The sequence below is a fragment of the Eumetopias jubatus genome, unplaced genomic scaffold (assembly GCF_037043125.1).
Source record: "Eumetopias jubatus isolate StellerSeaLion01/CBP00866 unplaced genomic scaffold, mEumJub1_p1.0 scaffold_14, whole genome shotgun sequence".
Classification (NCBI taxonomy): Eukaryota; Metazoa; Chordata; class Mammalia; order Carnivora; family Otariidae; genus Eumetopias; species Eumetopias jubatus.
In genome coordinates this window covers 37,939,476-37,952,015 of record NW_028274820.1, presented here as the reverse complement: position 1 = coordinate 37,952,015, position 12,540 = coordinate 37,939,476, and the positions used below count along the sequence as shown (strand labels likewise).

General features: G+C 35.1%; 1 protein-coding gene across 1 annotated transcript; it reads left to right on the top strand.

Annotated features, from left to right (window-relative positions):
* The first annotated feature begins 335 nt into the window (after window positions 1-335).
* SAMD9 (sterile alpha motif domain containing 9) lies at window positions 336-12,309 on the top strand. Its single transcript, XM_088018363.1, is given in 25 exon segments — window positions 336-610; window positions 612-838; window positions 841-940; window positions 942-1,011; window positions 1,014-1,443; window positions 1,446-1,570; window positions 1,573-1,786; window positions 1,789-2,025; window positions 2,028-2,165; window positions 2,168-2,293; window positions 2,296-2,370; window positions 3,127-3,418; window positions 3,649-3,687; window positions 3,689-3,777; window positions 3,780-3,904; window positions 3,906-4,180; window positions 4,182-4,430; window positions 4,432-4,815; window positions 4,817-4,869; window positions 4,872-4,973; window positions 4,976-5,088; window positions 5,090-5,174; window positions 5,177-5,319; window positions 5,321-5,422; window positions 12,136-12,309. Coding segments are annotated over 25 exon segments (4,242 nt in total).
* Window positions 12,310-12,540: the final 231 nt, after the last annotated feature.

Sequence of the window (12,540 nt, the reverse complement as noted above, 5' to 3'; positions counted from 1 at the left end):
ATTGACTAGGAGTATCTCCAAGATACAGTTAGTGAATAAAACAAGTAAAGGGAATTGTGTAAAGCATATTGCCATTTGTGTGGGGGAAAAAAGTGTTTATGTATTTGTTTGGAAGTATTTTTCTGGTAGGATACAGAAGAAACAAGTAATGGTAATTTCCTCTCAGGAGGAGAAGTTGATGGCATGTATATCTTTTAAACATTCTGAATTTTATAAGAAAATTTTATAATTATACATATATTTGTATATATATATAACCTATTAAAATTAATTATTTGAAATTTTACTTATAAAAATACTAAATCATTTTTCTTTTTCTATGTACAGCTCACAGAATGGCAGCACAACTGAACCTGACAGAAAACACGGATGACTGGACAAAAAGAGATGTAAATCATTGGTTGGAAAATCATAGAATTCATCAAAAGCATAGGGAAATGTTGACTGCAAAAGATGCACATGGAGCAATCCTGGAGTGGTTAACTAAAAATTACCTTGTTGATATGGGCATAACACATGCATGAGCTATCCAACTAGAACAGCTATTCAAAGAACCGCAGAAAACATCCTCTGAAGATCTTATTCAGACATGTAAGACGAAAAAGGTAGTAAAACTGTTCCAAAAATACAACTTTGATGCAAGAGGAAAATGGAGAAACTTCAAAGCAAAAGCAAAATGATAAAGAGAAATCAGCTATGGCTAATGCCTCTACAATGACTACAGTTACTAAAGGTTCTTAGCCACTAAAAATTAAATTTGTGAAAGATGAAATAGATGACACAAAGGAAAATCAGTCATCCAGAGAACTGACATGTGTATCATACCTCTTTGATGAATTCGTGACCCATATCACTACAAATTGAATTTTAGTCTACAGCCTGAAACAGGACCACTACTCAATCTCATTTATCCAATACATGAATTCAAAGCCTTCACAAATAAACACCCACAGAAGAAATGTTAAGATGAAATTTAGCAATGAAGTTTTTCAATTTTCTTCAGTTTGTAAGAAAATTCACTTACTAATGGCACCATTCATTTTGGAGTCAAAGGCAAACCTCATGGAAAAACTTTTGACATGAAAGTCACCAAGTGCACCAAGGAAGCTCTCATTGACCACTTCAAACTGATGATCCACCAGTATTTTGAAGACCATCAGGTCCCAAAAGCAATGAAGTACAATTGAGAGCCAAGATTTGTAGACATTTTACTGCCAAACAGTAAGTACTCTGACAGATTTGTTATTGAAGTGAATGTCATTCAAAAGTACTCTGAATGTGAACATGATTATTTCCAGACTAAAATGCAAAATCACAACAATAGAACATGGAAACAAAATTCAAAATACTTAGTCTTCATGCAAGAGAGGGGCAGATCTAAGGACATGATGAAAATTAATGCAGATTTCAGAGCATTTAAATTAGATTTAAAAGCACTGGCAGATCTAGAAAAGAGGCAGAAGAAAAATGCAAAATAAAAATGAATAAAAAGGAGAGTAAGGGACCAACATTTGTTAAATTGTTGAGAGGAAATCAGGGTTTGTTTGATAATTCATACCACAACTGGTACACATTCTTGTAACAAATAAATGCCATCTGAATCAAATAAAACATCTAGATCTCCTAAAGGAAATTAAATTGTTTGCTCTGTTGGAGTTTAATCCCAAGTCTGTGAGCAAGGGGGCAGTCAAGGCTTACAAAAAAAGCCAAGTAGCAAACCTTCACTTTCCAAGTCTGTACATGGAGGGGAAAGCTATACAAAATGCAAAGATTTCTAGTCTGAATCTTTTCAACAATGCAGCTGGATTTTCAGCAATGGCAGGTTAGACCTTAACAGTGAAAAATATAAATCCTTAGATCCAAGTTCTTGGCAAAGAGAAAGACTATTACTCTCTATTACTCTATTATTCTCCTCCAGGGGTGACTCAAGAGACCTCCTCCTTGAGACCTTCTGTGCTTTCTACCAAGATCTCAAAGGACTGAAAAATATATTGTGTATTTGTGTACACTTACACATATGTCAGGATGAAAAGATCTACTTGAAGCAAAATTAACGAACCAGTAAAATGAATTATCAAGCTAATGTATTTCTGACTTAAATCTTGAAGAGATAAATGGCACTATTCTTAAACTAAAATCTGTCACTCAATCTTTAAAGAGATTTTTGCTCCATTGGTTCATCTAACTGTCCTTCTGAAAAAAGAAGAAGTTGTCATGACCACTCTGGAAATTCTCTGTAAAAATGAATATGAAGGTACAGTCTTAGAGAAGGACAAAAATAAAGTATTTGTATTCTGGCATCAAAAGAGGAAGACTTCTATTGAGGTGGTAAAGTATCATGGTAGAACTTCAATTTTTCTTCTATAAAATGAATAAATAAGAAAAGCTTGAAACAACTACTGGGTATTTACCCCAAAGACACAAATGTAGGGATCCGAAGGGGCACGTGCACACCAAAGTTTATAGCAGCAATGTCCACAATAGCCAAACTATGGAAAGAGCCCAGATGTCCATCGACAGATGAATGGATAAAGAAGATGTGGTGTATATATACAATGGAATATTATGCAGCCATTGAATGAGATCTTGCCATTTGCAACGACATGGATGGACTGGAGGGTATTATGCTGAGCGAAATAAGTCAATCAGAGAAAGACATGTATCATATGATCTCACTGATATGAGGAATTCTTAATCTCAGGAAACAAAATGAGAGTTGATGGAGTGGTGGGGGCTGGGAGGGATGGGGTGGCTGGGTGATAGACACTGGGGAGGGTGTGTGCTACGGTGAGCGCTGTGAATTGTGTAAGACTGTTGAATAACAGACCTGTACCTCTGAAACAAATAATACATTATATGTTAAAAAAAAAAGAAGAAGAAGAAGAAGATAGCAGGAAGGGAAAAATGAAGGGGGGGAAATCAGAGGGGGGAATGAACCATGAGAGACTATGGACTCTGAGAAACAAACTGAGGGTTCTAGAGGGGAGGGTGGTGGGGGGATGGGTTAGCCTGGTGATGGGTATTAAAGAGTGCACGTACTGCATGGAGCACTGGGTGTTATGCGCAAACAATGAATCATGGAACACTACATCAAAAACTAGTGATGTAATGTATGTGATTAAGATAACATAATAAAATTTTTAAAAAAGAAAGCAAAGCTTGAAGCAATGAGTATAAACTGGACAGATTCTCCTAAACCAACATGTGCCAAAATTATTCGTCCATATTATCATCTAGGCTGTGATGGGACTGCCTTGGCTGTGCACATTCTTTCGCAAATAAGGAAGAAATTTAGATGTGCTATGCTGAAGAACAAAACGGGATTTTTCTGAAATTGGAGAACAGTGACTAATTTAATCACCTTTGGGGCAACCAACCACTAGGAAAACTTACTTGGACTGCTCCTTGTTGATGATTTAAAGAACAAAATAGGAGCACCTGGGTGGCTCAGATGGTTAAGCGTCTGCCGTCTGCCTGGGTTGTGATCTCCAGGTCCTGGGATTGAGCCCGGAGTTGGGCTCCTGGCTCAGCAGAGAATCTGCTTCTCCCTCTGCTTTTGCCCTTCCCCTCCACTTATGCACACACACGCTTGCACTCTCTCTCTCTCTCTCCTCCCCTCAAATAAATAAATAAAATATTTAAAAAAGATAAAAAACAAAATAATGTCTATCTTCTCCAGGCCTCTATTAGCTGTAGCTAATAAGTACATTTGGTATGAGAAACCTCCAGTGATCCTCCTAATTTGCATGAGATCACAGAGTCCTGAAAAAAGTGCCAAGATCTCATGATAACATCCTAATATAACAACTATCTCCCAAAGAACAGAGCTTAAATAGAAAAAAAAAATGAAGCACAACATAAAAAATTTAAAGATTTTTATTTCTCCATGATTATGAGAAACAATTTTTAATAAAAAGTACATAGAAAATGTGGCCAGAAAAAAAAATAAAAAGAAATTTAAAAAAGAAAATGTGGCCAGGAACATCCTGAAAAGACAAAATACTTCCACCAAGGAAACAAAACTCTTTTCTTTGCTGGCTCTTCCTAATTCATATATGCCTGATAACACTATTTTATTATCATAGTGTGAAAAATTCTTAGGAGTCACAAACAAGAAGTTTTTCTGGGGAACAGAAAAACTTGAAGACAAGATCGGCACTAACTCTACAATTCGGATAAAAATTGGAATGTGGAAAGTACTGTGTAGTGCATATTATTCACCCTTTGAATGCCATTTGCTCACTGGAAGAACTGAAGATAAGCTATCATTTGGATTAAAGTCAAATTATGCTGGAAATGCTAACAGAAAATGTGTTCTATGATACTGGTATAGGAAAAAGTAAATTTTTCTAATATACGCAAACACTGCTGCTCCCCAGACAGCATAATGAACATGAAGGTGAAACTGGAACTTGATTTTCCCATTTATTAAAGCACACATAAAAATGAGGGAAATGTGTCAGTCAAATAGGTGTTGCTTGAAGGTATTCAGTCAAAATACATTCATTTACCAAGTTTTGCAAGACACTTCCACATTAAAGAGGATTTTGCAATGCTCTAAATTAGGCAAATAAAAAAAAAAAAAGATAGAACCTGAGAATTCTTATACCTCAGATACACTGGGTCTTATACCTCAGATACACTGGGTCAAGTCTACAAAAGTAAAATAAGATGGGGAATAGAGGGTAATGGAAGAAACAAGAACATTTCGCTTGATGATTTAACTGATCTTCTGGATGTAGCTGTATATGCCTCCAGTACATTCAAAGAATCTCAACAGCAAAGTGAAGATAGAGAGTATGAAGCGAAGGAAAGGTCTTCAGAAGTAAAAAATATGGTACGAAACTTACAATATAGCTGGATATCAAGGGAGATAGAAGTTGGGCTCTACACAATCCAGATTCTCCAGCTCATTCCTTTTTTTTTTTTTGACAATAAAAATGAAATGTCTAAAAGACATTTGATCAATTTCATGTCAGTAGTGATATTGCTGGAGATCCAAAGAATGAATTTAAATTAGCCCTTAAGAACTTTATCCCTTATCTAATTAACTTGCAATTTTCTTTGAAAGAATCCTTTGACTTTTTTGGATGGTTATTCTGTCCTTCTAAAAGTCAGGAACAACATTAAGCAAAAAGAACAGGCCAAAACTCAGAGAAAGATGGCTGTATATTTTAAAAATTTGCAGATATATTTGGTCCCTTAGGGAAAGCACAAAACAAAGATCTCAAATCAAGGCTTAGTTTGCCACTTCAAGTAGAACTTTATCAGCGAAGTCTACAATTTTTAAAAGCAGACAAGTTTTCTGGACTGGTGGGATAGATGTCTTATCGAAAGTGAAGAAGATGGTATAAGCTCCATGGAAGATACAATAAACAAATACACTTTTCTTTTTGAACAATCCTGGGGCAAGACTATGAATGTATACTCTTGTCCATTTCTGATCCTTTTTTCTGATAGGGCAATAGCTAAAATACCTGACATCATTTTAATCTTCTCTAGCAAAGATGCCACAGTTGTCAAGGAAGTTGCAATTAGGGCTAGTATTTGGTTGAGTTTGTGGTAATTTATTGCCTAGAGATGAAGTCTTAATAAGCTTCAAGTTATAAGCTTAATAGAGACTCACATGCTCTGACTGTAATGAAAGAAAGTTTGAAATGGATAATAAAAATAACTAAATAGAATGACCACTATATATTTGGAAGTTCAAAAGAGCTCATGAGGTAAAGAAAAAATCAAAAAGGAAATTTTAAAGTGCTTATAGCTGAATAAAAATTTAAAAATTACATTTCAAAATTTATGAAATATAGCAAAAGTATTGCATGGTAAGAAATGTATGGCCTTAGTTATTTATTCCAAATAATAAGAAAAGAATGAAAAGCAATCAATTAGGTATAAACTTTAGAAATTAGAAAATACAGAATAAACTCAAAGAAAATAAAAGATAGATTATAATAAGGATAAAACCAGAAATTAATGTTACAGAAAAGAAGAAAACAGAAGAGCTCAATAAAGCAAAAACTAGTTCTTTGAAAAAACTAATAAAATAGGAAAAATTCTGATATAATTAATCAAAGATGATTAAAGATACAATGAATGAAGAAGAAACATAATTACAGGTAAAGTGAAAAAGATAGATTTCATCTTCTAGGAAGATGGAGTAAACATACTTTTTCCTATTCCTTCCCCTAGGTATAAAAGGTGGCTCTGAAAGGTAGAGAAAGAAAGGTAAACTAACTAGACACCTAGAGATCAAAGAAATAACACAATGCCAGGGCGTTATCAGCACTTATTGGGAAACCAGAACTTTCACCCTTATTCAGTAATAATGTCCCCAATCAAGTGTCAGTGGAAACCAAGGAGGAAAGCTGGATCTCCATCCCCACTTGGGAGTAATGAGGCAAGGGACGCCCCTCTTTCTCTGACAGAGTGGTATCAAAAAGCCAACTAAAACAGGTTTAAATAAGATTTAAAGCCTCAGGACATAATACCCAGATACCAGGTTTTAATGTAAAAATTATTCATCATACCAAGAACCAGGGAAACATTAACATGAATGAAAAACTACAATTGATTGATGTCAACACCAAGATAACAAAAAGATTAGAATGTTCTTTCTTGAGGCGCCTGGGTGGCTCAGTCATTAAGCATCTGCCTTTGGCTCAGGTCATGATCCCAGGGTCCTGGGATCAAGCCCCGCATCAGGCTCCCTGCTCAGAGGGAAGCCTGCTTCTCCCTCTCCCACTCCCCCTGCTTGTGTTCCCTCTCTCGCTGTCTCTCTCTGTCAAATAATAAATAAATAAAAATTTTAAAAAAAAGAATGTTCTTTCTTTCTTTCTTTTTCATTTTTAAATAGGCTCCACGCCCAATGTGTGACTTGAACTCATGACCCCGAGATCAAGAGTCACATGATTTATCAATAAAGCCAGCCAGGTGCCCCAAAGATTAGAATTTTCTAACAAAGATTTTAAAACAGCTATCATAAAAATACTTTAATGAGGAATTATGAAGATGCTTAAAACAAATGAAAAAATAGAAAGTTTCAGCAAAGAAATAGATTCAGGAAGGAAATGGAATATATAAAAAAGAACCAGATGGAAATTTTAGAGCTAAAAACACAATACTGAAAATAGAAAACTAAACGGATGGATACAACAGTAGAGTTCAGGGGACAGGAGAAAAAAATAGTGAACTTAGAGATAGAACAATAGAAATCACCCCCTCTGAATAAGAAAGAGAAAATAGACTGGGTGGGGAGATGGTGGGTGCAGAGAGACTCAGGACCTATGGGACCATAACAAAAATATCTATTATTTCTTTAATGGGAATCCTGAAAGGAGTAGAGAAAGAGGGTGATACTGTAAAAGTGCTGGAAGAAATAATGGTTGAAAACTTTCCAAATCTGGCAAAAGGAAGAAATCTACAGATTCAAAACACTGAGCAAACTTCAACTGAAAACTCAAAGACAACCAGAGCAAGACATACTATAGTCAAAGGTAAGAGCAGAATTCAGTGAAATTGAATGCAGAATAAAAATAGAGACAATCAACTTTTTAAAAAGCTGGTAATTAGGGGTGCCTGGGTGGCTCAGTCAGTTAAGTGTCTATCTTCAGCTTAGGTCATGATCATAGGGTCCTGGGATAGAGGGCCCCCCCCCACTTCCCTGCTCCAGTTGAGTCAGGCTCCCTGCTCAGCGGGGAGTCTACTTCTCCCTCTCCTCCCTCTGCCCCTCTCCCCAACTCATGCTCTCTCTCAAATAAATAAATAAAATCTTTAAAATAAATAAATAAAATTAAAAGCTGGTAATTAGAAAAGATCCATTAAATGAACAAAACTCTAGCAAGACTGACAAAGGGGGAAAAAAAGAGAGAAAAGAAATAAATCACCTATATCAAGAATGAAAGAAGCATATCACTACATATTCTGAAGACATCAAAAGAATAATAAAGGAATACTACATACAAGTAAAATAAGGGAACACATAACTTTGACAACTTAGATGAAGCAGATAAATTCTCAGAAAAGCACAAACTCTTATATCTCACTCAATGTGAAATAGATCATTTGAATAACCCTATAACTCCTAAGGAAATTGAATGTATAATTTGGAACTCCCAAAATGAAGTCTCTAGGCCGAGATAGTTTCACTGGAGAATTCTACCAAGCAATTAAAAAAGAATTAACACCAATTCTAAATAGTGTCTTTTAGAAAATAAAAGAAAAACTCCCAATTTATTTTATGAAACTGAAATTACCCCAACACCAAAACCAGACAGAGAATGCCTTCCTCCAAAAAAGTAGAGACTGATATTCCTCATGAACATGAACACAAAGATTCTTAGCAAAATATGAGCAGATACGATCCAGCAACATATGAAAGAATCATATACCAAGGCAAGTGTGGCTTATACCAGGGATGTAAGGCTGATTAAATACTCGAATATTAATCAACTACCAAAAAACATGAATCAATTGCCATTATTAGCAGGCTATAACGGAAAATCACATGATCATATCAACTGACAGAGAAAAAGTATGTGATAATATTCAACATTCATTTGTGATAAAATCTCACAGAAAACTAGGAATAGAGGGGGACTTCCTCAACTTAATAAAGAGCATCTACCAAAAAAAAAAAAAAAAGCCTACAGTTAACATCACACTTAAAGTAAAAGACTGAATGAGTCCTTTCCCCCTAAGATTGATAACAAGGCAAAGATCGCTGCTCTTACCACTCTATTCAGCATTAAACTAGAAACCTGAGGTAATGCAATAAGGCAAATAAAAACATACAGATCAGAAAGGAAGAGATAAATTTGTTTCCATTTGAAAATAACATGATTTTCTACATAAAGATCCAAAGGAATCTATTTAAAAAAAAAATCTTGAACTAAGAAGTGAGTTCAGCAAGGTCGGTCACGGGACACAAAATAAACCTACAAAAATTGACATCACTAATCATCAGGGGAATGCATATTAAAATCACAATGAGACCTTACACTTGTCAGAATGGCTAAAATAAAAAAAACAAGAAACAATGAGTATTGATAGAGAAGTGGAGAAAAAGAACCCCTCCTGCACTGTTGGTGGGAATGTAAATTGATAGAGCTGCTATGAAAAACAGTATGAAGATTCCTCAAAACTTTAAAAACAGAAATACCATATGATCCCATAATTCCACTACTGTGTATTTGCCCCAAAAAACATAAACATTAATTCAAAAAATATATGCATCTCTATGTTTATTGTAGCATCATTCACAATAGCCAAGATATGGAAGCAACCTAAGTGTCCACTGATAGATGAGTGGATGAAGAAGATGTGGGGGTAGGGGCGGTGCACATGAATATGATGGAATACTACACAGACATAAAAAGGGGATGAGATCTTGCCGTTTGTGACAACATGGATGGACCTAGAGCATGTTATGCTAAGCAAAATACATCAGACTGAGAAAGTCAAATACCACATGATTTCATTTACATGTGGAATCTAAAAAACAAAACAAATGAATAAACAAAGAGCAGAATCAGACCTATAAATACAGTGAACAAACTGTGGTTTCCAGAAAGAAGGGGGTGAAGGTATGGGCAAAATGGGCAAGGGCAAGTGGAAGACACAAGCTTCCAGTTACAGAATGAATAAGTTGCAGGAATAAAAGACACAGTACAAGGAATATAGTCAACGGTATTGTAATAGCATTGCATGGTGACAGATGGTAGCTCTACCTGTGGTAGGCATGGCATAACATACAGAGATGTTGAATGACTATGTTGTACCTAAAAATAATGTAACCCTGATCAACTATACTCAAAAAATTATCTTTCTATATATGAGCAGTGAACACATGGACACTAAAATAAAACATCAATACCTTTTGTAATCACTCAAAAAAACTGAAACACTTAAATGTAAATCTAGCAAAATATGTGCATAACTCTTAAGCTGAAAATTATAAAATGCTAACAAAAGAAATCAGAGTTCTAAATAAATGGAAAGACACACTATGTTCATGAATTAGAAGACTGAACATAGTATATGTATGCATCTATTCTTCCCAAATTGGTATATAGTTTTTTCTATCAAAATCTTAACAAGATTCTTTGTAGATATAGACAAGATTGTTGTAAAATTTATATGGAAAGGCAAAGGAAGTAGCTAAAACAATTTTTAAAAAGAAAAAAATAAGGAGGAAGAAACCAATATATCTGATTTCAAGACTTATACAGTGGCCAAAGCTGTGTAGTGTTGGCAGAGAGAGAGATACATAGACCAATGGGACAGAATAGAGAACTTATCCATAGACCGAAGTAAGTTTTTGACAAAGTCGTAAAAGTAATTCAATGGAGAAAGGATAGCCTTCTTAGCAAATGGTGCTGGAGTGATTGGACATCCATAAGCTGAAAAAAAATAAGCCTCAACCTAAACCTCATACCTTATGCAAAAATTAACTCAAAATGAGTCAAAGGTTTAGGTTTAATAATAAATACTTCAACTTTATAAAATTATAAACTTTTAGGGAAAAAAATAGGAGAAAAGCTTTAGTATCTAGAGCGAGGCAAAGCATTCTTAGACTTGATGTCAAAAGCACCATCCATGAAAAGAAGTGATAAATCGGACTTAATCAAAATAAAAAAAAAGTTTGTATATGAAGGTGAAAAGACAGGATACAGAATGGAAGAAAATATTAGCAAACTACATGTCTGACAAAGGACTATTATCCGGAATATATAAAGAATCCTCAAATCTCAACTGTTGAAAAACAAAACAAAACACCCATTTCAATTAGAAGCAGACGAGGGACATAAAAAGACATTGAGACACTTCATTCAAAGATGACATACAGATGGCAAATAAGCACATGAAAAGATGCTCAACCTCATTAGCCATTAAGGAAATGCAGACCAAAACTACAATGTTTTATCACTACATACCTATCAGAATGTCTAAAATAAAAAAAAACAATAGTGCCAACACCAAATCTTGGCAGAATGCAGAGAAACTCATGCATCACAGATGGGATATAAAATAACAGCTACTCTGGAAGACAGTTGGGTAGTTCCTTAAAAATATAACTGTGCAACTATTATGCAACCCAAGAACTGCACTCCTGGGAAGTTATCCCAGAGAAACAAAAGCTTACTTTCAACCCCAAACCTATACATAAATGTTTAAAGCAGCTTTATTCATAATATTCCCAAACTGGAAATAACCCAGATGTCCTTCAATAGGTAAATAGCTTAACAAACTATAGAACATCCATACCGTGAAATATTACTCAGCAATAAAATGAAACAAACTATTTATACACTCAACAACTTGGGAGAATTGGCAGAGTATTTTTTTAAAAACTTGATCCAAAAACCTTATATACTGAGTGATTAGATTCATATAACATTCTTGAAGTGACAAAATGATAGAATTAGAGAACAGGTTTATTGGTTGCCACGAGTTAAGTCCCAGTCTGGGGAAGTAGAAAGAAAAACCGATTATAAAAGGGTAATAGAAGTGATCCTTATAGGGATAAAATTATCCGTATCTTGATTATATCACTGGATCCCTCTGTATTATTTAACAACTGCATGTGAATCTCTAATCTTCCCCTCCAGAGTTTTTTAATTAAAAAAAGTTAAGAGAGTACTATCAATAATTTACACCAACTGTGAAAACAATTAATAAATTTGTATATATAAATTTATATTTACAAAACTTATTCACACACATAAGTTTATATACATATGTATATAATTTACAGTTTCCCGAAATTGTATGTAAGCCTGTTTGGCTTATCAGTTTTCTTAGCAGAAAGACTTAAAACCATGATTTCCGTTTCCTTAGTGGTCACAAGACTTTTCAAACTTACGGTTTTTAGTCAATTTTGTAAGTTTTCTATAACTTAGGTAAGCTCAAGTAAATGAATAAATGTATATATAATTGCACATACGTGTGTGTATCACGCATGCATAATATATATATGGAATATATGCATAAATAATACATACGACTTAAAATAAGTATTAATAGCCCCTGGAATGTTATAGCACTGCAGTTACTTTCATCTGTGGTAAATTTGGATGGAATACAGTGGAAGGAGATCCACTCCCCTGTATCATACTTCTGGCATTTGAGACGTAGCGAGAAGTAAGGGTGAAGCTTGCGGAATTAGTTGGTGCTCCAGGCTCTACTGACGCGATGAGAATGGCATGCTCACATCACCGCTGGGCTGTGGAAGCTGGAGTCCACTGGTCAACACTGCAAAGCCCAGCAGTCCTCTCATCTGAATCATTACTGAAGGTTTTGGAAAACTGAAGAATAATTTCCTCCTCTGCTCTATATTTAGTGCATCCTTTTGGACTAGCCAGCATTTAAACCCTGTTTGTTAGTTGGTAGATTTTATTCTCCAACGGTTTTTATTGCTCTCATAACTTCCATTTGCCCCATGGGTCTGCTCTCCACCTTCTTCACCCTCCTTTCTGCCCAAGATGCTCACCTGTATGGACCACATCAAGAGGCATACTCTCGCCCGCTGATCTCCAGTTG